At 39.6% G+C, this 26,018-nt stretch overlaps 3 protein-coding genes across 6 annotated transcripts; all 3 read left to right on the plus strand.

The window, feature by feature from the left end:
* The first annotated feature begins 2,560 nt into the window (after positions 1-2,560).
* Positions 2,561-12,247, plus strand: LOC124309615 (lysyl oxidase homolog 2-like). The gene is made up of 8 exons (XM_046773422.1): positions 2,561-3,112; positions 7,105-7,251; positions 9,681-9,953; positions 10,626-10,832; positions 10,921-11,218; positions 11,325-11,453; positions 11,735-11,858; positions 12,004-12,247. The coding sequence occupies exons 1-8, from the start codon at positions 2,905-2,907 to the stop codon at positions 12,136-12,138; spliced, it is 1,521 nt and encodes a 506-aa protein (XP_046629378.1). The 5' UTR covers positions 2,561-2,904; the 3' UTR covers positions 12,139-12,247.
* A 559-nt stretch (positions 12,248-12,806) lies between these two features.
* Positions 12,807-18,049, plus strand: LOC124309614 (protein bride of sevenless). Of its 3 annotated transcripts, none has more exons than XM_046773419.1 (6): positions 12,807-13,698; positions 14,161-14,309; positions 14,395-14,880; positions 15,227-16,560; positions 17,169-17,432; positions 17,568-18,049. In XM_046773419.1, the coding sequence occupies exons 1-6, from the start codon at positions 13,538-13,540 to the stop codon at positions 17,823-17,825; spliced, it is 2,652 nt and encodes an 883-aa protein (XP_046629375.1). In that variant the 5' UTR covers positions 12,807-13,537; the 3' UTR covers positions 17,826-18,049. The 3 variants fall into 3 exon arrangements, with proteins under 3 accessions (XP_046629375.1, XP_046629376.1, XP_046629377.1); XM_046773420.1 differs by having other exon boundaries at positions 17,184-17,432; XM_046773421.1 differs by having other exon boundaries at positions 14,181-14,309.
* Positions 18,050-19,522: 1,473 nt separating this feature from the next.
* On the plus strand, positions 19,523-22,680 carry LOC124309616 (synaptic vesicular amine transporter-like). Of its 2 annotated transcripts, none has more exons than XM_046773424.1 (7): positions 19,523-19,919; positions 20,318-20,527; positions 20,812-21,078; positions 21,191-21,231; positions 21,374-21,523; positions 21,597-21,918; positions 22,191-22,680. In XM_046773424.1, exons 1-7 carry the CDS (start codon positions 19,826-19,828, stop codon positions 22,403-22,405), a joined length of 1,299 nt encoding a protein of 432 aa, XP_046629380.1. In that variant the 5' UTR covers positions 19,523-19,825; the 3' UTR covers positions 22,406-22,680. The 2 variants fall into 2 exon arrangements, with proteins under 2 accessions (XP_046629380.1, XP_046629381.1); XM_046773425.1 differs by having other exon boundaries at positions 21,377-21,523.
* The last annotated feature ends 3,338 nt before the right edge of the window (positions 22,681-26,018 follow it).

A 26,018-nucleotide genomic window follows, 5' to 3' on the forward strand; every position in this document is an offset into this window, starting at 1 on the left:
AAAATGTATTACAATAATACAGTATTCTCAAAATGATTACAGAGCATGGTTAGGTATTCGTCTCGTGTTACGACGCAGCTAAGAATTTTGTACGAATTTTTACGGGAGAATCTCTTGAAACTTGAAAATCAACCGCGCATGCGCGAGTTTTATCGGCTCTTCGTTGCAGGCTGGCCAACCCAAGTTTTCAGCTGTCAAACTGTTTCTGCCGGCGATGCAGTTGACACGAATTTTCGAGGTTAGAATCTCAAATAATTGAGGTAGCGACTCGGAAAGGTTTGGGAAGCGTTTTGTTGTCGGGTCGGAAAGTTGATTCTTCGAAGAACGGTCGGAATTCAATGCTCGTGCTCTTTGAAAATTCAAACGTACACATTTTTCGTACGTTGGCCGGCCTGCGTCGCGGACAAGAATATCGCTGCGTGAAGATTTCGCCGACCAATGAGATTAAATTATTCGGCGCATGCGCGGTTGATTTTCAAGTTTCGAGAGATTCTCCCGGCATTTTGCAGGAACGTGAAGAAATGCAGACGGAGCAAGTTTGCCCGACGAAAGACGTTCGAGGGAACAACGAATAAGGTGTAAGGTGTTTAAGAGAAGCTGCGCACCCCCCAGAAAGTTGGTATAAAGCACTTTAACGTGTCACTCAGCATCGTCTGAAGTAATATTTGAAGATTAAACGAACGTCGAGATGAGAACGGTGGTCTACGTGACGAGTTAAAGGTCAAAGATGAAGAGGTTCGTTCCTCTCGCGAAGAAGAAGAAGAAGAAGAGGAGGAGGAAAAAGAGGAGAAAAAAGAAGAAGAAGAAGAAGAGGGAGGGGGAGGAATAGAACGCGGCCGTTTTTTCCGCCACACTCGAAATGCAGATATCAAAAACCGTTTTGGGGGAAGAAAAAAGAGGTTCGGGAAATTAAACGAAAACGATCACGGAAGAAAATAATTTCAACGCCCAACTACGAATTTAAATTCACGTTCACCATCGTCAATCGTTAGCACGAGTAATATAACGTTGTTGGAAATTTTTGAAACAGTTTTTTTTTTTTCTGTCATACCGACTTTAGATTCAGACCGATTTAGGCTGATTCGTTCTTAAGCCGATCGTCGTATCTTGAAATCGAGAAAGAAAATCTTCTTCGAAATTAAATATTACGTCGAAAGACTCAAAGAAACGTAATGCTTCGTTTACGTTTTTTTTTTTTTTTTGTTGTTATCAACCGTAACAATGTAAATTCTAAAAACAGTTCACTTTTAATGCTTCGGTCAAGTTTTTCTCTTCATTATTAGATTGTGTGACGGGAAGTGTGGAATGATAAGGACAGGAAAATCCGTGGATAAATCTATTATCCTGAAAGATTTCTACAGTTCTGTACAAATATAACAAACCCCTGGTGGAAGTAATTTTTGCGCTTAACAAAAAACGTGATCACCGTACTTTTGTTTTTCTTTTTTTTTTTGTTCTCGTCGTTTTTAATACATCAGTGTAGAATGGCTCGGATTTACGCGATCATTTTTTTAATATCAAATTTCGAAATGGATACAATTTGTTGTAGAATATCGTGAAAATCCTTGGCTTTAGCGAAATAACAAATGTTAGTTTTTTCATAAGCCTCATCTATTTATGATACGGTGAGTTGAAAAATGTACGACAGATATTCTAAATCCGTCCAAACCGTACACAAAAGATGATAAGACCGGACTTGGGATGTTGACCCAAATTCTGATGGATCTTCAACTATTTTGCGATAAGTTTTTCTTGCGAGAGAGACAGAGAGAGAGAGAGAGATGCAACATCTAGAGGCGGTTCGATAGTACTATTTCATACTTTATCGAATTTCAAAATCGTCGATTGTCACAATTTTTCGTAAAACCTCGTATTCTTTTTTATGTACACGAAGTCACGGAGTTCGTAAAAAGTTGTACTTTTCAAAGAATTTCTTTGAATACAACGATAAAAAAAATGTATGTTATCTGGCTCCAAGATTGTCATTATTTTTCATAGAAAATTTTAGATGTTCGCCATTTTTTTTACGAACTGGTAGTTTTTTTTTTTTTTTTTTTTTTTTTTTTACAAAATTTCACGTGTTTCTATGAAAAAAAAAAATCCATTTCTACCGTTATGGGTAATTACAATTATCTTTTATATAAAATTGTAGATTTTTATAAATATTGTATAAAATATTCGTTACATTGTATGAAAAATCCTACAATCCTCGACGATTTTTTAACACGCTGTACGCTTTTGGAAGACTTCCTAAAATTTTCGAATATATCCTACAATGTTTAACGAACTACACTTTACTGCACTTTGGCGTATAAATTATTTTCCACCGGGATAAACGAACCCTGTGTGTTCCGTACGACTTATTACGGTCCTCTAATGCATGAACAATCGATTTATTATTTATCGAGATTATCAATTAATCCCATGAAACGCGGTTACGACGTGGATTGCATAAGCGTGCAGGTCCGATTGCCAAGTGAAGAAACAGACGCAGCGAGGCAAATGAAAGACCACCAACAACGTTCTCTGACTGTGTGAACGGTATAATTGACAGGGTTAATAACCAAACGGAACGCGGATCTTAGGCCAGTTGCTGAAAGCTCTTCACTCGCGACAGATTGACCATTGGCGCTAAAATTTCACCCCGGGGGTCATCGGCTGGTCATCGAGATCGCAACGCTAATTAGCTTTCGGTTGATTTCGGACGTAATTAGCGGTTTGAATAGCTGGATCTTGAACGGCGGCAAGAATTTAAAGATCCTTGATCGATTGATTTTTTTAACAAGCCGGAGGACTGGCTGATATCATCGAATTTCCTGCGAAAGGAGCGGGGGTTTTTTTTTTCGTTCATTTATTTATTATTTTTTTTACCAAAACACGTTTTTTTTTGTTTTTATATCGAAAATGTACAAATTGTACTTATACGCGGGATTGATCGTTTGTCTCGCGTTCGTTGACGCGGTTGACAATTCAACCGAGGTTGAAAACGCCGCGTTCGACATCAGCCGTGAGACAAGGGCGAAGATTGTCAGGAAATTGAAAAAAGACTTTAGGAAATTGAAAAAACAAGAAGGGGCTATAAAACTCGTCGGCGGAAACGGTGATTACGAAGGTACGTGAGACCGATTAATTATTTATTCCCTTTGCGGAGATTTTGTTGTTTCGTTGAAACGGCGTGATTTTTTTTTTTTTTTTTTCGTTTTCTTGTTAAATTGTCATAATCAGGCGCCGGGAAATTGATTGTGAGGTAAAAATTGAAAGTTTTCTAAACCGAGGAAATATATTTGGTTAGAAAGAGTAAAGAAACTGAAATTTTCAAAATTATTATTATGCAAATTTGGAAAAATTTCGTCAATTGTTTCATTTAATGGAAAATTGTAGTAATATTCCGACAAATTAAAGTATAATCGCACAGCGGAGTTTAATCAACGAGTGGGTGCAAAAAATTAGAAAATCCGATAATCAGAATGACCGGGATTCCGAACGTAAAAATATCGAAAATCCTAAGCAAAGAAAGATCAAAATCGTGAAATTTTACCAAGCCAGAAATTCAGGGGACTGAAAATCTCCAATAATCCGGAATTTCGATGTTTCAAAGTTTTGAATTTTCTCAGTTTAAAATATTAAACATTCATTGAGTCATGATTTTTGAGTAGAATGATCAAATTCCCGGTACTCGGTTGTTTTAAGATTTTTTCTTCGATTCAAAATTTTGTTTCAGTAAAGATTACTGAGTCAATTTTCAGTTAAAAACGTTTAACAATTCATCGAGTGATGATTTATTAGTAGAATGATGAATTTTCCGGTACTTTGTTGTTTCGCTATGGATTACCGAGTCAATTTTAATTTGAAAATTTTGAAAATTCATCGAGTCATGATTTTTTAATAGAATATACAATTTTCCGACCCTTTGTTGCTCTAACGATATTCTTTTCTCTTCACGTTTTCAGATTATTTCAATTCATTCGAATCGATATCTCCGTTTCTACGAAGTTTTAAAAAACGACGCTGGATCTTTTTTAACCTAACGTCACGACAGTCACATGTAACTTGATATTATCTTATTATTTCAAGTTCAGATAATACGGATACGTCGTCATCGGCGTTGATTCTAAATCAGTCTGTTGATATTCACGCTGCACGAGGGCTCGTAAAATCGTACTATTGTAAACGGCGTTATCATTCCTCTACGCTGACGACTCTCTGAGCCACGTTTTTTTTCAGCTGCTAAACTCGACTCACAATTCAGACTCGTTAAACGGTTGTTCAACAGGTTCCATAACAACCGTTGTATTTGAAAGATAAAAATACGCAAGCTAGTTGTAAAAATATATCAAACAGCGTGAATACACCTCGGCTTATAATGCAATTACTACCCGTTGTTAATTTTATTTTATTATACTTTGAGCCATTGTTCACCTGATTATAAAGCCATTCATTCCCGTTTACCTCCGTAAAAGGCTCGGCTGAATATCGTCTACGCTTTGTAAAGAAAAACCTCCGCCCACAATTTTCAAAGGTAAAATATTATAGGCGAACAAATATTGTGCATCGTCTTAAAAACCGCACACAGTAATTAATACAAGTCGAGATTTGCTTTATTATATGCGTTTTGTGCCCAATGAAATCAAGCGTTTTTACATTGAGCCAAATTATGAATATAAACAGTCGGAACTTTCGAATTACGTAAAAACTGTTTATCTTTTTGTCTTACAATCAGCAAAAGCTTTTTTTTTCTCGCTATTCTATAATATTGAGGGGTCTGGTTAGATAAGAGTAAGAAATTGAATAAAATGAAAGAAGAAAGGAATAGAACTGCAAATGAATCAGAGATCTGAATATTAATTAGCTAAATTATAGTTACTTTTCTTTTTCTTTTCTCTTGGTTAGTTATTAAAGGATTTTTTATTCTTGGTGCATCAATCCTATGCAAAGATTCTTATAACTTCCTGTAGGTTTTCACATTCGTAATTTCATCAAGTACATACGTGATTTATTGCTGGTAAATGGATAAAAGAAATATAAACAAAATTTCTCCTCGGACTTTGAGGTGTCTGAAACAATTTTTCATCGTGTAAATTTTTCGACACTGTTAAGATTCTCATTTTTACTGGCCGTCAAAATTGTAAACTAAAATTATTCCACTTTGAATACAGTTTGTAGGATTTTTTTTTTTTAATACGCAACATAGTTTTTACGATTAAATTGTTGTCCGACAGTTACAGTCAATAAATTAGATCAGCAGAATCCACCACTATCATAAAATCTGTGCAACAAAAACTGTTTGAGTTAAAAATTCGATAGAGAAAAAAATCGAATGCTCATTTTGAATGAAGAAGTCGAGTAATAATAACCAAAATCTTCATTTATTGCTTATAAGGTTTGCGTTTGTCTTTTTTGTGTTGATAAATATGACCGATCGACGGGAATTTTGAGTCTGTTTTCATTTTTTTACCTTTGTTTTTATTTAATTACTTTTGTATAAACCGTAACGATACATTGGATTGAAAAAAAAAATAAAAAAATTACCCATTTTCTCAACCATCGTAATCAACAATTGAACAAACTTCGTTTTCGCATTTGAATCACTTTTGTTATAAAAATTTAAATGCAAAACTGGAGTTTGTTTAATTGTTATTTAACAATAAATGATTGTGAAAATAGATAATTTTTCTTAAAATTCGAAATATCGTTCTGGTTTCTAAAAAATCAAACTTTATCCAATAAAATTACTATTTTTTTGATCAGTTACTTGGAAGAAATTAAAATTTCACATATAATAGAACCGAGACTCAAAATTTGTGTTGACCGGTGTAATCAGCGAACATTTCGAAAGGTACAAAATTCAGATTTGACATGTAATACAGGATGTATACTTTGATTGTTATTCAAAAAAGTTTAAAAAACTTTAGACCACAAATATTGCGTAATAATTCATGGATAACTAGTTGTGAAAGTTGTAGACGTACAAGACGAATGGATGTGAAAATGTGTTAACCGCGACCACACGAGGTATACTTATGGGGTAAAAATCTGGGCAATGAGACCACGTTATAAAATATCATATCAAGCACATTCAGAGCTCTTTTGCTTCGCAGCGTGAAAGATGATTGGAAAGAAAATGAGAAAATATGTCAAAGAATTCGATAAAAGTAATTGAAAAGTAGGAATTATCTGTTGCGAAATTGTTGATAATGTGAAGAAACTTTGACGATAAATTAACGTCTCTTGGTTTTCTCGTCAGCTGTAATTATTTGATGCTATTCGTATCTTTTTGACTGATTCTCGCGTTAATCAAACGTTTCTAGCGTCAAGAAAAAAAAATTTAATGAATTGAAAGAAAAAAACAAAACCATTTCAAAGAATAAAAATTTAAGCTGAACAACAGAAATTAAATTAAATTTATTCGATTTGAAAGATTGTTTCGTCACTCGAATCTCGAGTTATTTTCCCCTCAGTTTTAACAAAAGCCCTGGTATGGAAATTAATAATCTACTTCCTTTCCATCTGACAACTGGTTGTAATATTGTTACAAAAAGTGAAATCACCAGTTTTACCCCCTTTTCTGATCAAGCAGTTATCAAAGATAAAAGAGGTATAAAAGCTTTCATATCTTCCTTTACCGACCGAGCAAGCTCATTCTTTTTCCTCCTATATTAAATGAACAACAATTGCTCGATCGGTAAAGGTAGGAATACTAGATGACCTTAATTTATTTGTGCCGGTTGGATCATTTCTTTTTAAACAAGAATTGCTCGGTCGGTAAGGATAGGAATATCAGATGACCTTAATTTATTTGTGCCTGTTGGATCGTTTCTCTTCAAACTCAAGAATTAACACAAGAATTGCTCGGTCGGTAAGGGTAGGAATACTAGATGACCTTAATTTATTTGTACCGGTTGGATCATTTCTTCACGCTCAACGAAACAATCCCGTTATTTTATTACGCAACGAAAAATCGTTGAAATATATTCGATGCAAAGTGTACGATACAACAACTGCGGAGGGTGAATGTGAGGTTGACTCGTCGTGCAAAAACTGCCGGACAAACTTTGCTTGTAAATCAAGCGATATGCTTATTTCTTATTCTTATTTTGCTTCTAGGAAACGTTGAAATTTTGCACAATGGAAAGTGGGGCAGCATTTGTGACGATGAATGGGATTACATGGAGGCAAATGTCGTCTGCAGGCAGTTGGGCTTTGAAAGTGCGACAAGACAGACGACCAATGGCCGTTTCGGACAAGCCAGGCGTAAGGATATTTGCGCATTATATAAGAATACAAGATTCGATTTTTTTGTAAGAAAAAAGTGCCTAATACAGCTTCGAAAAAAAAAAAATCTGCTTGCAGAGAATCTCAGAAATTCACGTACCTTCTTTCTTTCTGAAATTTTTCAAGACTTCAAACTCTTCTTAAAAATTTCTCAACAACTATACCTGAATGAATAAAAAAAAAAAAAATGTATTTCGCCGCAGAAAAATCCCACGCATTCTGTGATAACATTATTAAAATTCCGCTCATTTTATATCGAACTGTGTCGATCTTTAAAATACTTTAAAAAAACCATCGTTTTCTTCATATTTTATCGGGTCTTTGTCAACTAATTAGGGTGAATATTACTACTCGGTGGTGATGGAAAAAAAAAAAAAAAAAAGAAATATTATTCCCGCTCTTAAAACCCGATTAAATTTGGGATGATGTGTGAAATTTCGTTGAGATAAAACACACTCGATAAATGTTTGCAATGTGCGAGATCGTAAATCAGGATTATAGACACATTATACGAAAGTGACGATTGGGAATGTTGACCTATTAAAAAAAAAAAAAAAAAAAAAACTGTTTACGCAACCGAGTTTTTACTCCGGACTTCTTCGGTCTTTCCATTCATTCCGACCATCGCATCGGCGGAATTAATATCAACTCAATCGAGAGATTTACCGATGACGAGGAATCCCGAATTCTCATTTGTTTCGGAAGACAAACAAGTCCCAGGTGATAGTAGTTGGGTTTATTGTTCGTTTCGACATCGCCCTCCTTCTCTTTCTCAAATCTCGTTGATTGGATGTTACATGATGATGATAATTAGGAATTTTCCGGGTATCGGTGAATATTGGGAAACAGCCGAGCGTGACGAGTACTTACATTGAAAAGGAGACAATTTCCGCCGAATGAAATTAACGAGAAATACAGACCTGTTTACTTAATGCTTATTGGCATGCCTCCGGCACGTAGAGAATGTATTTAAAACGTCAATATAATATATGTATACATGTATATATATATATATATATACACACAATTCTGTAAACAGACCGAGAAGTCTCATCAGAGCTTGTGAAGGATTATATTTTGTGATAAAAATTGCACAACTTGAGGCTCAATTTCAAGGCGAGGAAATTTTAAACGAGGGGTTTTATTAATCTTACGGAATTGCTTGTTGCCTTCGTATAAACGTCATTATCGTCGAAAATAAACCCAACGTGATTGTAATAAAATTAGAAAAATTTCAACATCGGATGTATTGCTCAAACGTTGTGCCAGAAAAAAAAAAAAATACACAAGCCACTGTCTTGTCTACTCAGATTTAAACGGCATTACGTCACTTTTTCATCCTTTTCGAAAATGTATTATTTTTCATCCGTTTAACAGTTTGCGAGAAATCGTACGACTGATTCTTCGTAACGTGACTCTGCGACGATATGTGATAAATTCGATACCTCGAACCAAATGTTCTGTTTTATTGGATAGTTAGTTAATTAGTTAGTAAGGCAGTTCCTTTCGAAAATGAAAAATTTTGTGCGGTACCTTATTTCTAAGAATAAACGATACAAGGTTTTAGTTAAATAATGTGAGCTAAAGGCTTCAGAAGGAATATATTCAAAAATGAAAATGCTAATAATCATGCCAGAAATTTTCTGTGAAACTTGCTGCTGAAGTTATACATCGAGCATTGTTATAAATTAGAAAGAAAAACAATGCGGTATATTTTCGTTTTTTGTCCTGTAGCGCAAATTTACTATGAATATTACCATCACCCAATAATCGCAGTAAATTCGCATCAGTCATTCTCAAAACGTCGCGCGTCGTCATCAAAAAGTAGACAAACTGAAGAAGTTTAGCGTACTTCGAGTGTTTTGTTACCAAAAAATTAGTTTAATAAATAAAAAGCTGGAAAAATAAGGTAAGCTGAGAAAAATTTCATTTGTTTTAGTAACTGTAAGAATTCAGTAAAACAGGTATCGTTAAAAAGAAACTGTTTGAATATTGTTGGAGTTACGAAAAACGAGGTACGCGTAAACATTTCGCGCTATTGTCGATCCTTTTTTGGTTATTGCAACGCAAAATCAGTTTCTGAGGTTTACTCTACTTTTTTAGTTGAACAAGGCTTTAAAGTCAATTTATTCTTGCGCGAGCGTTAAATTTTCGCAACAGTTGCAAGAAAATATAGCAACAGTGATCGTAATGAGAAAGAATAGTAACGGATACTAGACTTTCCGGTAACACCTACAAAACTAATTTTCATTTTCTACCCAGAACTATATTTTTCGATTGTGGTAAAAAATGAAAATAGTTAAGGACTGAGCGGCAACCGGAACTAAACATTTCTCTCAGCGTAGGACGCTGAGCGTCCCCACTTGAATCAAAGGGTTAGTTATAAGAGGTAAGATTTATTACCCCAGGTCGTTTCTGGATGGACAACATCCACTGCGACGGTACTGAAGACACGCTGGCCAGTTGCCGTTTCGACGGCTGGGGTCAATCCGACTGCAAAGGGAGCGAAGCAGCCGGTGTGATTTGCGCTCACGAGGATGAGCCAACGACGCCGGCACCGGCGGCGGTTAAGCGGCCAAAGGAGAGGATCAAAGACGTCCACCGCCAGGGGATGGCAGTGAGGTTGGTCGGCGGTCGGATACCGAGCGAAGGTCGAGTCGAGGTGAAGCTGGGAACGGATGGTGAGTGGTAGCGGAAAGTGGGGTGTGTTGGACCACCGAGCAAATTGGACGGCTCTCGATTCTCAGAAAAGTACAGGGCGGAATGTAGGTGCTCCCAGTAGAGCCAAAGATCCAATTTACCTGGCGGTCCGACGTGCCTTACCTACTTTTCTTCGACCCGTCGATATAAATCGACAAACAACAAAGCACTACGCACTGATTGAACGAAGTCGCACACGCACCTTCGTTGCGAAGATGGAGTATAAAATCCAATTGAAAACCCATTGTGCCTCGGTCGAAGAAGCACCCCACTCGTTAGAATCACATACAATTTTTCGAGGTATTCACTTGTTGATATCGCAAACCACTTTGAATAGCAGTTACTTTAAAATTCCTTGAAATCACTTGAACTCACTTTGAATTCATTTGATGAAAGCGCATAAAATCACTTGAAACCACAAAATTCACATGAAATCCCTGAAACTTGGATGAAATCGATTGAAATCATAATACATTGCATAAAATCGCACGAAATCACATGAAATCTCTTGAACTCAGATGAAACCGGATGAAATCATTGCAATCGCTTGCCACCCGATGTACGAGTGAATAACCGCGTAATATTTTTCTTCTGAATCGATCGAATTACAAGAACGAACGTATAGTTTGACGAGTGACGAACCTTCTCATCAGAATGGGGTGTCGTCTGTGGGGATGGATGGTCTCTCTTCGAGGCTGGCGTGGTTTGCAAGCAGCTCGGCCTTGGCTACGCTTCGGACGCTGTACAGACAAACTTTTTTGGCGGTAACCGGATGCCGATGAAGATCAGCGGTGTCAAGTGTCATGGCGACGAGCCGAACTTGGCGCACTGTCTCCACGACGAAGTCCTTGAATGTCCAGGTAGAACTGCCAGTGGTTTGCTTCCTCGCCTTTCGCATGGACCGTGGTGTCGAAACGCTAACGTTTATTACTGTCCCACGCTATCAAGGAGTCGCGGAGAACATCGCGAGCGTCATCTGCGTTCAGCAAATTGCGGATTTGGTCTTCGACCACTTGGAACTGATGAGAACCGCGCACCTCGAGGACCGCCAACTATACTGGCTACAGTGCGCGATGGAGGAAAATTGCGTCGCTTCTCAGGCTTACAAGATTCAGAAGGAGTCGGATAACTGGCATCTTGAGACCAGACGGCTCTTGAGGTTCACAGCGAGGATTCTCAACGCTGGTACAGCCGATTTTCGTCCCTCGGTACCGAAGCATCTATGGGAATGGCACATGTGCCACATGTAAGTGTCCATTGAGGACTAAACGGACGAAAGAAGATTAGGCTCAAATTACCCCGATATTCAAACAATCTCTTTCTTATTTTTCCAAAACTAACCACGCTACCAGGCATTATCATTCGATGGAAGTTTTCGCGACATTCGACATAATCGATGCGAGAGGAAACAGAGTTGCGGAGGGTCACAAAGCGTCCTTCTGTCTCGAAGATAATCAGTGCTTGCCAGGCGTCGAGCCAAGGTCTGTAGTTACCAAATTTAATTCATGTAGCTATATAAGTAAGACAGAAACGAAGCCCGTCTTAATTTAATCCATACTTCGACGAGTGGTAAACTAATATTGAATCTGATAACGACATCAGCGTCGCTTAGCACTTCAAGTAAGCCGCTTCGGCCTGGCTGGCCGCATTTTTAGGCCTCCTAAAAACCTAATGGTACACCTACAAGTTGTTTCCCCTCGATTTCTCTAACAAAACATCAATACACACAACGTTCATTCCATTTTTTCACGCCTCGTTTTAGATACAAATGCGAGAAGTACGGAGATCAGGGAATCTCAGTAAACTGCACGGACATTTACAGACACAACATCGACTGTCAATGGGTTGACATTTCGGAACTTGACCCCGGGCTATATACCATGAAGGTGAGACCGCAATTATTGATTTATCGTGTTCCACGCAATTTCGGCTGAACACTTAGTCCCAAAAGCTATGGTCAGAGAATGGCACTTTTACGACGGTTCTAAACTATAGACTGATGGTCATTCCCTGTCACTCGTTAATTCACAGGTCGCAGTCAACCCTGAGTTTAAGGTGGGCGAGATGACCTTCGACAACAACGCGGCATCGTGTCAACTTACCTACACGGAGACATTCGCAACAGTCCATAGCTGCAAATTGGAACGACCCCAGAATTCGTTTTGATTAATTCTAAATTCTTTTTATCCACACACGGTAAATTATGTACGGCAATCTCTGTAACTTCATGTTTATTAAAACACATTATCACATTCCAATAAATCACATAATCAAGCAAAGTATCTTTTCTCAACCTGTAATCAATTATAAACTTGCAAATATGAGGATATCAGATAATTTGGTGAAAAGCCATAGGTTCAATGCACAAAAGTACAACCGAACTTAAAATTTTTTATTGGACGGTGAGACAGTCTAGAATAGTTTAAACAAAATCAAAGATCATTACGTAATGGTTTGGAAACGGTATATAGAAATAATGTGGACTGGGAAGACCTTTGTTCACTTTAACGAGAGTTGATTTATTGGATATGAATGAAGGTCAGTGAGAAGACAATTATTAGTTGACGTTTCGGCCCGAGTGGCCCCATCCGATAAATCAACTCTCATCAATACCTAGGTCAAGAAAAAACTTTTTCTTTATTCACTTTAACCCCAGATTGTGGAATCATAAGCGAAGGTTATCCCTGTCACGGTTTGAGAACGGACCCGTCACATTATCCCCGACAAGAAGCGTTGCGCAATTTGGTATACGACTAAATGACTAATTCGCTTAACGCTTAGCGAACGAAGCTTGGCAGGCAGGGTAAAAGTACGGCTTCGATATCGAACGTTGTAGTCACGGCCTCTGCACAGTGAGGCACCTGCCCACCTTTGAAAAGCCATGAACCGTTGTCAGCTGTTGGGCTCCGGCACTAACATGACATGTCAGTCGGTTCCGCGTCACTCGTTCTAACCAAGCCAAAAAGCTAAGCTTGCATAAATGTGACCCACGCTGTGATAAGGTCCCATTGCTCGAAGACTTTCCGAACCCAAAACCGGGAATAATTAAAATAGGTTTTTAAAACTGTGCAGATATCCGCTAACAATCAGCACTGTGTAACTTAATTCATGTGTGACGAATCCAGTCCGGAGCTTCCACTATCCCCTGGGATTTACGAATCGTTTAATTACGAGACGAGTTTGGAAAATCGTTTAGTGTCACGTGATGCTGTGTGTTATTAACGCAGGCTTCAACCTGATCCCAAAGAATAAATAGTTACGATTACCTGAAAGGGAATATTTCCATGCTGCGCAATTGCGATTCTTGGTTCACATCGAGCACGCTACTTTCGTTGAAATCGATTCGCTGTTTCCAGCTAGATATTTAACGACACAAGTATAGATAGGAGGTATATGGGCGTAAGTTGTACCCCGAACTGCTTACCGACCTTCGTATCGACAAAACATCGACTACAAACGAAAGAACAACGCCTTAAACAATGTGATACGAGGCCAAGTTCAGTACCGTTCGACTAACCATGGTACAAAGACAAACTGTTCATACACTGCAGCCCTGTCACTTTCGATGAACGATGCGAGCATCAAAGCAGGCATCAGGCATGGCGATTCGGACGCTTTTCACTCTAACCGTTTTAAACCTAGTCGGTATCGCGTTCGCGAACGATTACTCAATATGCGAGAGAAACCGAACCCTTTTGGAAGTGAGCGGGGACGCGATCATCGTCGGTAAGACGGAATTATCTGACATATAGTGTACAGCTGTACGGGAAATACCCTTGAATTTTGCTTGTCCTTCAAAAGTCCTGGAGAAACTATCATTGAATTGTTTTAGTATCCTGTAAACATTCTAATGTTATTGTCCTTGAATAACCTGAAAATGTCCGAGAAATGTCCTTGAATTTTTTACGGATTTTTAACCAGACACCATGTAACACCATTTCTTTTCCAAATTCAATGGTCAGCTCTGAACTCCTAGCATAAAAGTTCACACCGAATTGATTCATCATTCCCAGTCCTGTGTTTCGAGGATGAAACTTGATACCTGATTTTCAATTACTACAATGAACAGGAATTTTTCAATGACAAGAAAATCGCATGGATCATTTTGTTACTGGGGTTATTCTTGGAATAATCATGAGTATTGTCAGGTTATTACGCAGACAGTATAGAGGCGAATTGAATGGTCAGTGTTTCCATTGCTTTTTCAGTATTCGCGGACACAAACTACGGGCCAGATTGTAACGTTTCATCTCCCAAAGGCTTCCAAGAAGTCACCACAGCGCTGTACGTTGTTGAGAAGTTGAACAAGTATGATTACATCCCTGGTCTCACATTGGGTAGGTAAAACTTTAGCGCAGATTTTGATCAAAGTTCGGATTACAGAATCAGAGAATTTACCACCTCGATTTCTTGCCTCGCTAGGAGTGAAGATTCGTGACAGTTGTCACGATAAGATGGCAGTTTTCAAGGAGGCCCTGATGGTGGCGGTGGAACAAGATTGCACATCCTACTACGAACTGGGGATCTTGGTTCCGAACGAGTACCGTGAGACACTAGAGCCACTGGAACAGTTTAGCCTTGTGCCAATGAGCTCGTACAGCGATCAAAATTTCTCTAAACCTCTTATCAGCATCATGGTGGATTTCTTGAGCACCAAGTACGAAGTAGTAGATTTGTTCCTCTCGAATTCGCCGGACGTTTTGAACGTTTTTTTGGACACCAGCCGGAAAGCCGGAATCTGTCTGAAAAGCTACACGGAAATTTTGGACACGGATAATTCTACACACGTGGTGATCGCTGTTGCGGGAAGCAAGGACGAGATCAAAATATGGATCGAGAACGGCGAAAAAATAATCGGTCCAGAAATAACGTGGGTGGTTCTGCCTTTGGATGGCTCTCACGTCGATGGTAGGCGAAGTTCATTCTGTACTCCTCTTTTCGCACTTCCATCAAAACCTAAGACCCCTGAAATTAGGCGCGCCTTTCCCAACTCAAATCCAGTCTGTACCTTCTATACCGAAACACTATGAGACCCTTCTTTTATGAGCTTTTCCACTTAGCTGATCACTTGGCCGCACTGTTTTTTTCTTTTTTTTTTTTTATTCACTTTTAGGATTAATCCTTCTGTTTCGTGTAGCGAATTTTCATTTATATTTTCCCGCAGTTTGTTACCGCGTTGTGATAACACTTTCACATTGCAGATTAGAATGCCAAAACAAGAAACTCATCGAAAAGCTTCTTCAACTTGTTACAGATCACGTGCCACCCGGTTCTTACATCATAAAAACAGAGCCGTTCGATTTCGACTTGCTTGAAGAATTTTCCAGCTCCGATACGTTTCTTCGAACAGCAGGCGAGTCGGTGATACACTCACCGTACCTTCTCAGCATCGGTAAAGCGATCGTGGAGACGGCTCGTTCGCTCCAAGAGCTGCAGAAGAAGACGTGTCCTAACGGCGCGAAATGCGTGCTGCCGCGTTTTAACTCAAGGAAGAAGACCTCGATGATGTATACCGAGGTCTACGATGCTCTGCACATATTGCCGAAGGCCCACTCCGTCCAGTACATTGTGACGATGAAGAAATTGAGGGAAGAAGAGGAGGAAATCATTGCCTACAAAATCAACGCTGTTACCAGTGAGATCACCTCGGACCTTCACATACCCAGGATGCCGAAACTGTGCGTTAGAAAGTACGCGAACAGTTGTGAGAAGTGTTCAAACTTTCATCGAAGAATTGGCGAGCCTGGTCACGGCCGTAATCGTGACGCCAGGGGAATTTTGAAAACGAGTCTCTGGATACCGATTATATTGACCGTTGTCGCCTGTGGGACCGTCGCCTGTCTCATCATCATCGTCTTCATAGTTTACCGCTACGTAGTCGACGAAGTTCTCGACGGTAATCCAGCGTTGACGATAGTCCTGATCCTCTCGACAATCTTTATGCTCCAGTCCGTGATTCCCTTCTGCATGAACGACGCAATGTTCGGCGTTGAACACCTGAACTCTAGGAAAATCCTCGTCACCAGCATGTCAATTGGAATCGCGTTCTCGATTATGCTATCAAGAGCCTTGTTCCTGGCTTTCTCGGTCGGCGGTATATTCACCACACACATCAACGGGTACCTCCAAGGTTTGATGGTGTTCTTCGTTTCGAGCGTTCAAATAACCATATCAACCATGTTTTTCGTCCTCAACAAAAACGATTCCGGGAAGATCATCCGCAGCTGCACATTTGTCGCCTTACTCAGCTACGACATATTCCTCCTTCTCAAACTTTTCGTTGTTTGTTGTTTCATCGCTCAAATCCAGAGGAATTACCGTGAGGGAAAATGCTTCTTCGGAACTGTCATCGGTCTCTTGATTGTTTGGGCTGTATGGATTACTTGCTTCATTCTCGTCGAACCGGAAACTCGCGACTGCGTTGTCTCCTTTGGCGTTATCGCCAGCGCCTACCTCATCATACTCGGCGTTCTCATACCGAGGACTTACTACATGGTCACGCGTCTTGGTCAGGACAAGACTCTTTCGGCGAGGTACGAGCCTGAGGATTACACTGTCGACCCCAGAACGAACACCATCGCTCGACAGGTTAGACTCATGTGACACCCCGAACATGAAATGTGGAACCCTCAACTTGGACCAGAAGTTCCCACTTTTTTCTAGAATGTAGATCTTCCATCTAGTGCCAATTCAATCATTCAATATGGAATAAGAGGGATAACCGGGAATTTTAGAATCAAGACCATGTCGACGCTGGTCATCTTTTCTTTTTGTAAACCGAAAAACACTTGTAACTGAACCCAGACCACAACCTTCCTCTTTTTATATAGAATATTGTTGAAACCTATAATACTATGGTAGTTTTGTCCTGTTATTTTGAACTATATAGTTTCTAGGTATCCTAGCAGTAGTTAAGTTTTTATTTATATTATGACTTCACTGTACATTTTAATATTCCCGTGCATCAGACTTGTAAATAGAACTTTATCATACATCTTTTATGCATACCGCTGTTATTATTCGTAGTTCATAAGATGATCGGAAAGCTTTCGGTATCGACTTTCGGTATGGTCAGTAGCCTTATGACTCTGTCTCACATCTGAATTGTTGGTTAGCACTGTTCAGTGGTACCTACCCCATTTCATCTTGAAAGTTGGATCGATCTTTTCCACCGGTTTCCTCTTATTTTTCTCCAGTTTCCTTATTTGCAGTCTCATCAGGCACTATACGATTACACATTTCCCGGAAGCACGGCAGCTGCGGGAGTGGCCAGCCTACCAACAGTGGCCTACCACCCTAACTACTACGGATGTTCTAGTCCTAACTCGAGATTCGTTCCTCGAAGCGTGAGCCCGTATGTTCGGCAGAGACCTGGATACAACAACTACGCGTTCAACTCCGAAATGCGGGAAGTTGATCATTTGCAGCCGGTGCCCAGAGTTTGCGTCGAAAATACAGAAGTAAATCCTTATTATTCCCCAAAATTTAAGTCCAGGACACTCAGTTGTCACCAATTTATCAATGAATTATCCCACGCTCAAGTATACCGTTAAAAATACCAATCACAGCCAATAAAGCGCACGTTGTTAATTCAGGGTAGGCGAAGTCCGATTGGAAGAAGTTCAAAGGAAATGAACGTTGATCATCCCAGGCGGTTCCGGGAGTCGCGGATTGGTCTGGATGATCGGGACTGCACGGAGACTGACATTTACGTCGAGGGTCGATTATCGCCGAATGTCAGAGGGCCGGATGAAGCATACCCAACTAGGTGTTCGAGCCCAAGACTCGGTCTAACGGAGTCCGCTATCCGTGAAGAAGAGGAGAACGATGTTGCAAGAATCACTAAATTCTAATATAAGATGCTGGTTATTCAATCTCGTTAATCATAGGATACATCTTCGTATCAATCATTCATTCACGCGTGTTCAATCTTGCATATTTTCCAAACTTCAACTCATACTTGACGAACTCCACAACTGTAGGAGCAAAAATTGTTGCTTAAGCTACGATATAAGCTGCGTCACCGGTGGTATCAAGATTATATTCATAGATCTGAAGATATCATCTCTACTTCAACATTAAAATTACGTTTTCTTAATTGACCGATCACCAAGACTCTATAATATATATACTTCAACATTAGGGTTGTTGATTTTTATGAATCTCAGTTGTGCATGTTGGATTAATTATTCAGCCCAAGCTCTTCTGACGTATGCTTCCATCTCAACCCGTTTGATCATCGCATCAAACCACTGGGTTTGATTCAACATCTTGAAATTGCGGTCAGTCGGAAAACAAATATACGAGATGAAGTTTTTTACAGAGTCTTCCACAATAACCGATACAATGAATTTCACGTAACAATAATCCAGGATTTAAACTTCCCATACAACGTGCAAACTTGTCTTTCACGAAAATCAATAACCATAGACCAAAAGTGCGGCTCTAATGATGTGTAAGTGTAAGAATTAACTGAACATACTCAGTCGATATTGAAAATATTTCTCTAGTACTTGGAATGTATTTATTAAAACACGATCATTTAGTGTAAGTGAAATATTGCATATGAGAAATTCTCAGGTATTGATTAAGATCAACTGTTATGTACCAGAAACTCTGATGCCTTGAACGAAAAATAAACAATTAACTGAACGATTTCGAGTAATCCATGCGCATGAATTCCATGTCCATGTTACAAGAAATTACAGTTTTTGGAATATGAAATGAAGAGAAAGCGTCTCGCGTAAAGGATTAAGGCTAGTTGAGTACAGGTTAGAACCTGGGATTGAAATTGCATGGGATCCAATTTCAATTGCCACGAATTGGTTCACAGGTGTTTCTTGCTGAGTGACCGAGTGGGCGAGACAGTGTGGGAGTGAGAAAATGCAGTACAGCTGCACCATTGCAACCGAGCTGCAAGGCAGCGGCATTATAAGCCAGTAATTAATTTTTCCACACATGTAATCGTGTACGGTATACCGGTATGAGTTTTCTCCACTTCCATTAGAATTGTGAAATAGAAAGTGTGAACACCTTCTTGGGAATTCTTTAAGGCACTGACATTAATGAGCATTGAGATATCGCTTCAGGAGCGAAAAAAACGCGGACAATTTGAATAGTAATTTTTCACACGACGCTGCGTTCATCAGGGAATATCGAGGAGGGAGGAAAAAACTTCGATGATGACGATTTTTCTCCCCTGTAAAATATACCTCACCTTGGTTATAAAAAAAAGTGAAAAGATGTCGACGATGAAGAAAGATGAAATATAAGATTTGTTCGAGTACCTTATGGGCGGCCACATAGTAGAGGACTCTTCCATTATCCCATACTGCAAATTGTTCCTTTGTGAAAAATTTAATTCCAGTCGACAAAGTCACCATAAATATCGAGAAGTGCGTGAGCCTGCGCCGCGTAGATAAGCGACGGTGTAGCGGAGCATACGTTGAAGATGCAGTGAGTCGTGTAACGCGGAACCCGGGTCCGTATGGTGGTGAACAGGTACCAGGAGGCGTAACGCATATTGGCTAGGAGTGCGCAAGTCGTTTCCTCAAAACCTATAAAAGCAATGGTGGTATCTTTGAGACTCCCAGTTGTCATGTGAATTTTGTACAAAATAAATTGAACAAGAAAACTTATATTCAACCCAAGGTCATGGGATCCTTAGAGGAGTCGAAGTTGCTTAGTTCTATGAACGAGAAATCAGGAATAACGTCAGAACGAAATCACAGCAATTGAGTGGAAGAATACAGTCAAACTTTAATATTCCCTGACAGTTGGTTTAAGCATAGTTCGATATATTCTTAGTTTGTGACATCGTGTTCATTGAATTGGTTTTGACATTTGGTTAACAATGAGTTTCGAAGTACTGAGAAATTCGAAATTCATTCTAGTCTCGGTGGTTTATCTCAGCTTATTTTTGGACAACATTCTTTTGACGGTTGTTGGTAAGTACAAAATAGAACTTACCATTCGCACATTTATGATTATGAAAATCGAGTCAGCTTTTCAAGGAGTTTACCAAAAACTTTGTCAAGTTTTAAAAGACATTATCTCGATATGTTTATGTAAAGTTTCTAACAAGTTTGTCATAAAACGCATCCAAGATACTTGTTACAAGTCAGTTATGGAAGAAAAGTTAGTTTCAAACTCGACATATGACGTGAATCTCAAACTGTCGTTAATACTTAGGGATCCTTGTCCATTGTTTTAGCTAATGTGATTACCCCTGTACTCTCTTATTGCTTTGCAAAGCTCATCGAATGGTATTATTCCCACATATGGGACGTCGTACAGACCTCTTTATTTACAGACAAATAATTTCACCGTTCAAAATTCATTTCAGTACCTATCATTCCTGACTATCTCTATACTTTGGAAGGCAATGCAACCGTTGATGCAGAAACTGACGAAAACGGTCGTGTGGGTTTTCTGCTGAGTTCCAAGGCGTTGGTTCAGCTGGTCCTGAATCCAGTGATTGGATCATTGACGGGAACTCTGGGCTATGCCCGACCACTTCTGATAGGCAGCGTGAATCTACTGCTCGCTGCGTTATGTGAGTACACATATATAACTCTACTCGCACGTGATAACCACATTGGTGTAATTTTTCTACGAGTTGTTACTTTACTGTCGTCGCGATGGCTCACAAAAATGAAATTTGACTCTTCCAAGACTTTCGAAATTCACAGCAGCTCAGTGAGCGATAAGAAATGGAAGCAACTAGGCCAGAAATCCTGTGAAACATTTCAATCATCCAGAAATTAGTCCTTCAACAAATCGATGAACTTGCTGTGGCGGTATTGCGATCGATGGTTAATAAGTCGTAAACAATTCCAGTATTCGCGTTCGGCCAGTCTTACGAGGTGTTGTTTTTGGCAAGGAGTATTCAAGGCGTATCTTCCGCATGCATCGGAGTCTCTGGCATGTCGTTGGTGGCCTCACGATACTCAGAGGAGGAGAAAAGGTCAAAGATCATGGGTTTCGTCCTAGGCAGTATCGCCCTCGGTGTTTTATTGGGATATCCCATCGGCTCGATTCTCTACGATCTGAGTGGCAAGACGGCACCACTGCTGCTCGTTTCGGTCGCTATAGTCTTCCTGATCTGTAGGTATCACAGAGCATGAACATGCCTCCTTCGTGTCAAAACCATAAAGAGTCAAAACCATAGTCAATAGTCAGTCAACTGTGGGTAGTAATCATCTCGGTTATATTTCAGTTTTTCAACTTGCCGCACTGGACTTCCACACGATAAAACAGGTACAACCTCCATGTAACAGTTCATCAACGAAGACTAAAAGCTCTGTATGTCACTCGTATACTCGTGTTATACTTAAGCAGTGACTTCCACAGCGAGCATTGCGTTAACCGGAATTTTAATCGAATGTCAACTGTTAACCAGCAGAAGACCGAACCACGTACTAACTGGATGTACCTGTTGTCCGACAAGAAGATTATAATAGTCTCCGGAGCGATCTGGTCCTCAACTTCAGCCATGGCAATTTTGGAACCGTGTCTTCCGCTCTGGTTGATGACCCACGTCAAGCCCAAAGTGAGTTGTTGCATGTACTACTCGTCAAAAACTCGAGCTTCTCCAGGCTATCGACCGCTGTTTTATTCCTCAGAAATGGCAACTCGGTACCGTTTTCATTCCGGACAGCATCGGCTACTTGGTCGGTACTAACTTCTTCGGAATGGTGGCCTATCGCATCGGCCGATACAAAACGGCCATATTTGCCATGCTCCTGGTTGGCGTTAGCGCGATCCTGGTGCCACTGGCGACGACGATGTCGCAGCTGGTAATCCCGCACCTGGGAATGGGTCTGGGGATCGGTATCGCCGACGCGGCGCTGGTCCCGCTTTTGGCGTCGTTGGTCGACCAGGAGGACGGTTACGGACCGGTTTACTCCTTGCAACAAGTGGCCGTCAGCCTGGCATACTCCCTGGGTAAGTCGAGTCGGCTGAAGGTCTCTACAGAGCTCGAAATTCAGCCCGTCTCGAGCACGTACCTACATACACCCACCTCTCAGTCTAACGACTTTAAACACGTTGAAAAGAACCACTCCGTTCTTGAGGACTTTACGCGCTACTGTACCCGGCAGCTTGCTCGCACACGTGGTCAAGAGTGCGTGTGTGAACTGGAGAGGCGATGTCGGCTATAGTAAGACAACCCGGTTACTCTTCTCTTTCTTGGTCTCTTTCACGCCCTTCATTTTCAGGGCCCATTATCGGCGGTGAAATGGTTAGGGAAATCGGATTCGCATGGGTGATGTGGGTTGTCGGTATTGTCAACATTGCCTACTGCCCGCTTTTGGGATACTTGGCAAGCAAGGATGGAAAACCCCTTGCTCAGGATGGACGGAAGGACTACGACGCCGTTCAAAAACCCACGACCAAATACGAGAGGTTTTACGATTCGGACGATACTTTGTGAAGAACAAACTGCATGTACATTTCAAATCGTATGTTACAAGATTATATAAATTACCTCTTCACCCGTAATAAATTCACTTAGATATTTAAAATGAGAAACGGGAGTTTGACTCGCTTCAAAACCTCATTACCAATATTTGCTTTGTCTAATAATAATAGAAGTCAAAAAAATTCAATCACGCGGGGAATTCTAGCAAAAGTTTTACTCCAAACCTGAGTCGAAATTTAGCGTCTACTTTAAACCCTACGTAGAAGAGGATCTATTTCAATGCAATATTAGACCCTACTTTGACGCTAAAAATGTCCGAAATTTCCCGATTTAACAAGTTTAGCCTCAAAGTAGGGTCTGTTTAGAACCTCGTTTAACCCTCCAAAGATAGTACAGTTCAATGTATCAATAAATTTTGGAATTTTGCGTTTATATTAGTTTGTAGCTCCTGTCGTTAAAAAGGTTGTTGTATTCGTAAGAACGTTGAATAAATACAGTCGAAATGCGATACTTAATTTTCAAATGGTATTGAAACTCATCAAAATTATGTCTGAATAGCTCTTTGATTATTAATTGTGAACACTTGAATATCGCTGTAATAATACATCTATAGAGGAGTTACAGGTCCAATGGAGGAACTGTAGATTGAATAGCGTCAAAATAGGTTCAATCATCTTCTGAGAACGTCAAATTAGGATTTGGTACTTTAATTTTTAGGAGTTAGAGGTTCAATGTAGGGTTTATTTTCAAATTTTTAGGAGCTGGAGTTTCAATGTAGGGTTTGTTCTCAAATTTTTAAGAATTGGAAGTTCAACGTAGAATGTCTAGGTCCAGTTTCCTTCAAAGTAGGTTTATATAAACCTCGGTAGAGACAATTTTAGGCGCTAAATTTCGACTCGAAAAGAAACCCATAAAACCTGTTCCGCTCGTAAAAAAGTTTCCCAAATATTAGTTCAGTAATACAAGCCTCGGTTAAAGCTCATTAGTGTTTCTTGAAAACGTTGTGCATTAATTAAGTTTTGACTGGAAGTATCGGTGCGTAGCATAACATGCAGATTGGTGACGATAACTTCCGTCTACCAATGAACGTTAAGTGCAAAATGCCACTGAAACTGTGCAAACTTTTCAACGAATCGCATGGGATCCTTGCAAGAAACAAAAGGACTGGAAACGTCAGTTGGGAGCGAGATACTGCCTCGCGGCGTGATTTACTGAACAACTCGTCTGTCGCCAAACGAGGCACATTCACTAATGACGTGATCATCAGACTCATTCACAGCGTGTTGCTCAATCTACGCCCCCTTTACCTTCTCCATCACCACCCTGCTCCAACACGTATCTTCGTTGACATGATATATACGTAGACTTCAATCAACTGACAAATTTTCGAGATAAACAAGGTTGTTACCACGACATTAATTCAACCTAAGGTATAATCTGACCCTGAAATAACTCTTGACCTTTGTGCAAATAAGTCGTATGATTCGGTGAATCGTACTTCTGTAATTGGATGATCATTGATGAAAATGAAATGAAAAAAAAAAAAAAAACACACCGTATTCCAGATTGTTATATGTTAGGACCGTGGGAACATTTTCGATAATCAAGCAATCTTGGGTAAATTATTGAACGGGTATCGTTACCAGAAACTAAGTTCAACCCTCAGACTTTGTGCGATTCTGGATGTTTACTCTCACATAAAAATGAGGCTTGGATTTAGTTGCCTGCGGATTATAATACGGTAATAGTTGCATGAAAAAAGGAAAGATCTTAGGTGATCCGTTGGGGCTGTAAAAGTAGTTTCATAAAATCACGTGTTCCCGATTAATCCTACATGTGTACGTACGGTGCGTAAGATGATAATCTGTTCACCCAGGAATACGGTAATAAATTGAGAGAAAAATTTATGCTTTTTAAAAATAATCAATTTATAGACGCATTTTGTGGAAATTTATTTCAAGAAGAATGCAAGTAAAATTTGACATGAATCAGCTATAATTTTTACGGTAAATCCAAAGCGATGCTTACAGCAATTTTTCTTTTCTCATTCTTTTCCGTCTGTGACACACGGCTTGGATGATAGTGACCGCGGACCCAATAGCCGGCAGTTTTCCGCCTGAACACGCGTTCGAAAAGCAGCTCTGACATTTAAATATCAGCGAACATCAACCGAGAAATAATGTATGCAGAGTTCAGAAGTTTTTGAGAGTTATTGTCAGTACGACGTGTTCGATGAATGCGTTGATTTAATCGGGCTTTGTTTGTTACTGTTAACATTATTACAGGCGTAACAGACTCTCGATCGGAATTTCCCGATTACCACAAACTCATGGTGTCTGGTAAAAAATCCGTAACAAATCGAGGAACATTTTCAAGAAATTTCCAGGTTATTCAAGAACATTCCGAAAAAATAAAAACACACGAATGCAGAGGGCGTTCTACAACCTGTTGGTAGGGAAAAACGAACGACGAGATTCAAGGCGGAAATTCACTATTTAAAAAATAATTATTCAGTAAAGACAAATAAATATATCGTTCCCAGCAAACCTTAAATTTAGAATATTTCCAGGAAACAAGAATAATTCAAGGATATTTACAGGACGACTGGACAACATGAGCAAGTTCTCATGTAATATCTTCTACACTGGGAGAAATTTTTAGTTCCGGTTACCGCTCAGTCCTCAACAACTTTCATTTTTTACCACGATCGAAAAATATAGTTCTAGGTAGAAAATGAAAATTAGTTTTCTAGCCGTTACCGGAAAGTCTAGTATCCGTTACTGTTCTTTCTCGTTACGATCGCTGTTGCTATATTTTCTTGCAACCGTTGCGAAAATTTAATGCTTTTGCAAGAATAAATTGACGTTAAAGCCTTGTTTAACTAAAAGAAAAGTAGAGTAAACCTCAGAAACTGATTTTGCGTTGCAATAACCAAAAAAGGATCGACAATAGCGCAAAATGATTAAGCGTACCTAGTTTTTCGTAATCCCAACAATATTGAAACAGTTTTTTTAACGATACCTCTTTTACTCAATTTTTCTAGTTACTATAAACGATGAAATTTTTCTCAGTGTAGATAGCTGGCGTTTTTTGGTCGTTGAAAATGCGGAACAGAAGAGCAGAGTTGAAAACAATGAAGAAAAATCGTTTAGTCATCATCACGCCTTGGCAGAAGAAATCAAAAATTGTTAATCCCCGCCGGCTTACAGGTGTCAGTAAGTAGTGGCTAATGATAATAATTTCTCGGATTTGACTTGATGACCAATCAGTCGCGTATTGACGTCTCTAAATCGACTTACATATATGACAAGAAAATTAAGCATTGGACTGTCTGTTTGAAGTTGCTGTAATTAGCACACTCGTATAGTCAGCATGAGCTGTTGGCTTAAAACGCGCTCTTTCATCCGAGTGAAAATCAGTTGATTCGATACTCTCGATAGGTTAACAGTGCGCTGCTTGGGTTGGTTTATTCTACGTTTAACGGGGGTGGAAAGAGAAGAAACGAGATCCTGGTAAAGAATAAAAAAAAAAAAAAAAAAAAAACACAGTCGGTGATTCCGGAGATCGTAAAGGTAAAAAAACGCGAAACTGGTGACCATACATGCCGCATAGCCGTTCACGTTGT

The sequence above is a fragment of the Neodiprion virginianus genome, chromosome 7 (assembly GCF_021901495.1).
Source record: "Neodiprion virginianus isolate iyNeoVirg1 chromosome 7, iyNeoVirg1.1, whole genome shotgun sequence".
NCBI classification, from domain to species: Eukaryota; Metazoa; Arthropoda; class Insecta; order Hymenoptera; family Diprionidae; genus Neodiprion; species Neodiprion virginianus.

What these genes read in the sequence shown, in the direction of transcription:
- LOC124309616 (XM_046773424.1), top strand. Translation starts at nt 19,826, where the DNA reads ATGAGTTTCGAAGTACTGAGAAATTCGAAATTCATTCTAGTCTCGGTG. An exon ending in CATTCTTTTGACGGTTGTTG is followed by an intron (nt 19,920 to 20,317) that starts GTAAGTACAAAA and finishes AATTCATTTCAG; the next exon opens with TACCTATCATTCCTGACTAT. An exon ending in TGACCCACGTCAAGCCCAAA is followed by an intron (nt 21,524 to 21,596) that starts GTGAGTTGTTGC and finishes TTTATTCCTCAG; the next exon opens with AAATGGCAACTCGGTACCGT.
- LOC124309615 (XM_046773422.1), top strand. Translation starts at nt 2,905, where the DNA reads ATGTACAAATTGTACTTATACGCGGGATTGATCGTTTGTCTCGCGTTC. An exon ending in CGAAGTCCTTGAATGTCCAG is followed by an intron (nt 10,833 to 10,920) that starts GTAGAACTGCCA and finishes CACGCTATCAAG; the next exon opens with GAGTCGCGGAGAACATCGCG. An exon ending in GAATGGCACATGTGCCACAT is followed by an intron (nt 11,219 to 11,324) that starts GTAAGTGTCCAT and finishes CCACGCTACCAG; the next exon opens with GCATTATCATTCGATGGAAG.
- LOC124309614 (XM_046773419.1), top strand. Translation starts at nt 13,538, where the DNA reads ATGAACGATGCGAGCATCAAAGCAGGCATCAGGCATGGCGATTCGGAC. An exon ending in CGAACACCATCGCTCGACAG is followed by an intron (nt 16,561 to 17,168) that starts GTTAGACTCATG and finishes ATTTTTCTCCAG; the next exon opens with TTTCCTTATTTGCAGTCTCA. An exon ending in TTTGCGTCGAAAATACAGAA is followed by an intron (nt 17,433 to 17,567) that starts GTAAATCCTTAT and finishes TTGTTAATTCAG; the next exon opens with GGTAGGCGAAGTCCGATTGG.